Below are 3,121 nucleotides of genomic sequence, written 5' to 3' on the forward strand. Positions count from 1 at the left end.
CTTGAATTTGAATTTGAAAGATGCCTCAAGGGTATGCCCAAGGTTTGAACTCACACACCCACACACTCAAAACACTCGAGCTACAACCCCAATGGCGACGTCTTAATTTCCGAGTAAAGTGCCAAAAAGAACAAAAGGTAAAAGTAGAGCTTTTTGACGGTTCATATTGTCGTAGAAATATTATAATTTGTATATACTTTCGATATATAATGTTACGCACGAGAGAGACTGGGAGTCGGGAAAGCTGACTGCTCCACCCAAAGAGAAGTTTATGGGCGGGCCGCGGGGTCGGGAAAACTGGGCGATAGGTCATTGCTGTGGGCACAACCGAGGGAGAGCCGACGGTATTGCAGCACGCAAGGCGGAATCTGGTTTTTTTATAAAACGACTTGGCGCCATTCATCTCTCTCGCATCATCAGCTCCTCGCACAGGCATTGTTGTGTTTTGCTCCTTTTCAGACACTCACCTGCCTCCATGGCATCGGCTCTCTATTCGATTGCCCTCTCGACTCCTTCCTCCCACTTCTGCCCCTGCATCAACCCCCCCGCCTCCGCCTCCGCCGCCGCCGCCGCCACCGCCACCGCCACGTCCGCGTTCGCCAACACGTCCTCACCCCCCTCCCTTTACGACGTCCTCCACCTCCCCAAAACCGCCTCCCCCGCCCACATCAAATCCGCCTTCCGCCGCCTCGCCCTCCAAAACCACCCCGACACCGCTCCCTTAACCGATAAGGAGGCATGCACGCAGAGGTTCCTGCAAATCCACTCCGCCTACATGGCCCTCTCCGACCCCCACACCAGGGCGCGCTATGACCTCCAGCTCTCTCTCCAGCACTCCTTCCAATCAGCCGGAGATAATCTCAAAACCAGGTTCTCCAAATCGGGAAATTCGGTGTCGACGAAGCAGTACCGGCCTGCTTCTTCTTATTGCTCTCCGCGAAGAAGCCCCCTCTCGTCCGGACGAGGAAGGAGCTGGGAAACGGATCAATGCTGGTGTTGAGGATGAATCATCAGAGGTGGGATTCAATTCCGCTTCTGTTCCTACACGAAGGAGAAGGCTGAATCCCGATTCTTTCCAAAATACGGCTGCAGCACAGGAATACCCGCTCGCTTCCCCTTCGGGTAAGGCCTTCCTTCGTAGGGAACTGGCGCTGGTTTTTCTGGGCACCGAGTCTCGACCTTCTTTCGGAAAAGTATCGAGTTTGCCACCATTTGAACAAGTGATTTCCGCCCCACTGTTCACAAAAAACCAGCCTTTCCTGTATTTTTCCCCGGTTGGATTTTTTAAAAACCGGCTTTGTTTTGATGAAAACCCATTATTTTCGGGGCGTTTCTAGTTATAATGGTCATGATGCCACACACAAGTCACAACTAGACTTTTCCAATATCTGGCAAGTTAGCCCTTTTAATATATACGAGAATGCTGCCAAATTCAAATCACTTCTTACACATCCAAAAAGTAAAGCAAGTAGTGCATGTGACAACACCTTAAAATCGGTTAATGCTATAGTTTTTAACCCAAACATTAATTATATCTTAATCTCTTCCTTTTTTTCCATTGGTTGGGGAAAAAGTTTTTCGTACACAATGCAAGTCCCATCCCTCTCTCAAAAAAAAGTATTATGGAGTTTGTTAGCTCAAAGCTATTGTCCACGCTATGGATGCTTTCCATGTGTAAATGTTTATAGACGAACTACCCCTACTTAAAATAGTAGATCTTATCCACTCAAAGGCCATTTACACACTAGTTTTTCAAAAAAGACACTTGAACCAATATTTTTATCAATCGATGAGGTGAAATATTCACATCTCCCCTATTGAGAATAGACTTCATGGTAAAATAAAAAATGCTTGTTTAAAAATGTGATATGAAATAAGATTGTGCATACAACATCAAAGTGATTTCAATGGATGAAACCAAAATGCTTTGAGCTCTAACTTTAGAGAGAAGCCTAAAGGGTACCTTGAATACAACTTTTCCCAAAAAGGTCCTTCAAGATGCCTAAAATATTTTGCTCATAAGTTCTAAATAGAACATCATCACCACATTTTCTCTCCTCTGTCAATACCTTATTTCTATGCTTGCACAAACTCTTTTATCGCTACCACATTCCATATTTTCAAAGATTCATCATCAAGGGCCCCTTCGTTGCCAAAGAGAGTAGTCTTCACTCCAATTGGTGCCTTAAATCTAGTTGTGTGAAGCCTCACTTTAACTTTATTACAAAGTCTTAGCAACACTAAAGTGCTAGCATAGAAAAGGAATTGTTTCCTTCTACCTATAGTATGAAGCCTTAAAAATGGGAGATAGTTCTAAACCTATTTGTCCTTTGTTGGTAGCTTCCTAGATGCAACCTTCCACAATAGTAGATTAAGTATGTCCTCTTCCATGGTCCAATGATTCTCTTTTTCCATATTCTCCAAGAATGTCTCCAAAAGTTCCTTCAAGTATTCCTTTTCCATAAGAAACACGTGATTAGATGAATTATCAAACTCATCCCTATTTTTTAGCTTCAAGGAATCCTTCCCTTTGAAATTTTCGAGGTCTTTTAGGACACTATCAAGTGGCATAAAATGTTGAGTGGGTGAGCTCTCTTGATGCTTCTATAAAACTTGTTCCAACCATCTTGCCTCCTCCTTATTGGTTTGTTGAGCAACTTCCTTGGTAGATTTGCACTCTTCCTTGATTGGATCCCACATATCAATCCATTAGAACCTTTCCTCATCAAATAGGGTCTTAGAAAGCTTGAGTTCATTTACTACAAGATGGAAGCAGTTCCAAAACACTCCAAATGACCAGGATTAAAGAAATGTCTACTTTTTGTCATTGCAAGAAGTCCATTTGAGCTTGTTAAGCATTAACATCTAGGGATCTATAAGAGCTTGACTACCCTAGATGTAGGAACTCCAATTATTAGTTCCAAAGTTAAAAGCTTATCTAACCAATTGAGATTGGGCCACATTGCTCCAACCATTTTACTCTTGAAATACACTCTCTAAGAATAACCACCCAATGTTGGGGGTTTCCAGAACACTAGGATAATCTTCTAGCTTTAAAGAGCAATGGCTCACCTAGGCCCCCATTACTCTTCAAGAGGGACACTATCCCCTAGGATAAATA

At 43.4% G+C, this 3,121-nt stretch overlaps 1 protein-coding gene across 1 annotated transcript; it reads left to right on the plus strand.

Moving 5' to 3' along the window:
• The first annotated feature begins 413 nt into the window (after positions 1 to 413).
• Positions 414 to 1,442, plus strand: LOC148039786 (chaperone protein dnaJ 11, chloroplastic-like). Its single transcript, XM_087665588.1, has one exon. It carries the CDS (start codon positions 476 to 478, stop codon positions 998 to 1,000), a length of 525 nt encoding a protein of 174 aa, XP_087521714.1. The 5' UTR covers positions 414 to 475; the 3' UTR covers positions 1,001 to 1,442.
• The last annotated feature ends 1,679 nt before the right edge of the window (positions 1,443 to 3,121 follow it).

This window comes from Lygodium microphyllum, chromosome 2 (assembly GCF_053477565.2).
Source record: "Lygodium microphyllum isolate KBCC chromosome 2, Lygodium_microphyllum_v1.1.10, whole genome shotgun sequence".
Classification (NCBI taxonomy): Eukaryota; Viridiplantae; Streptophyta; class Polypodiopsida; order Schizaeales; family Lygodiaceae; genus Lygodium; species Lygodium microphyllum.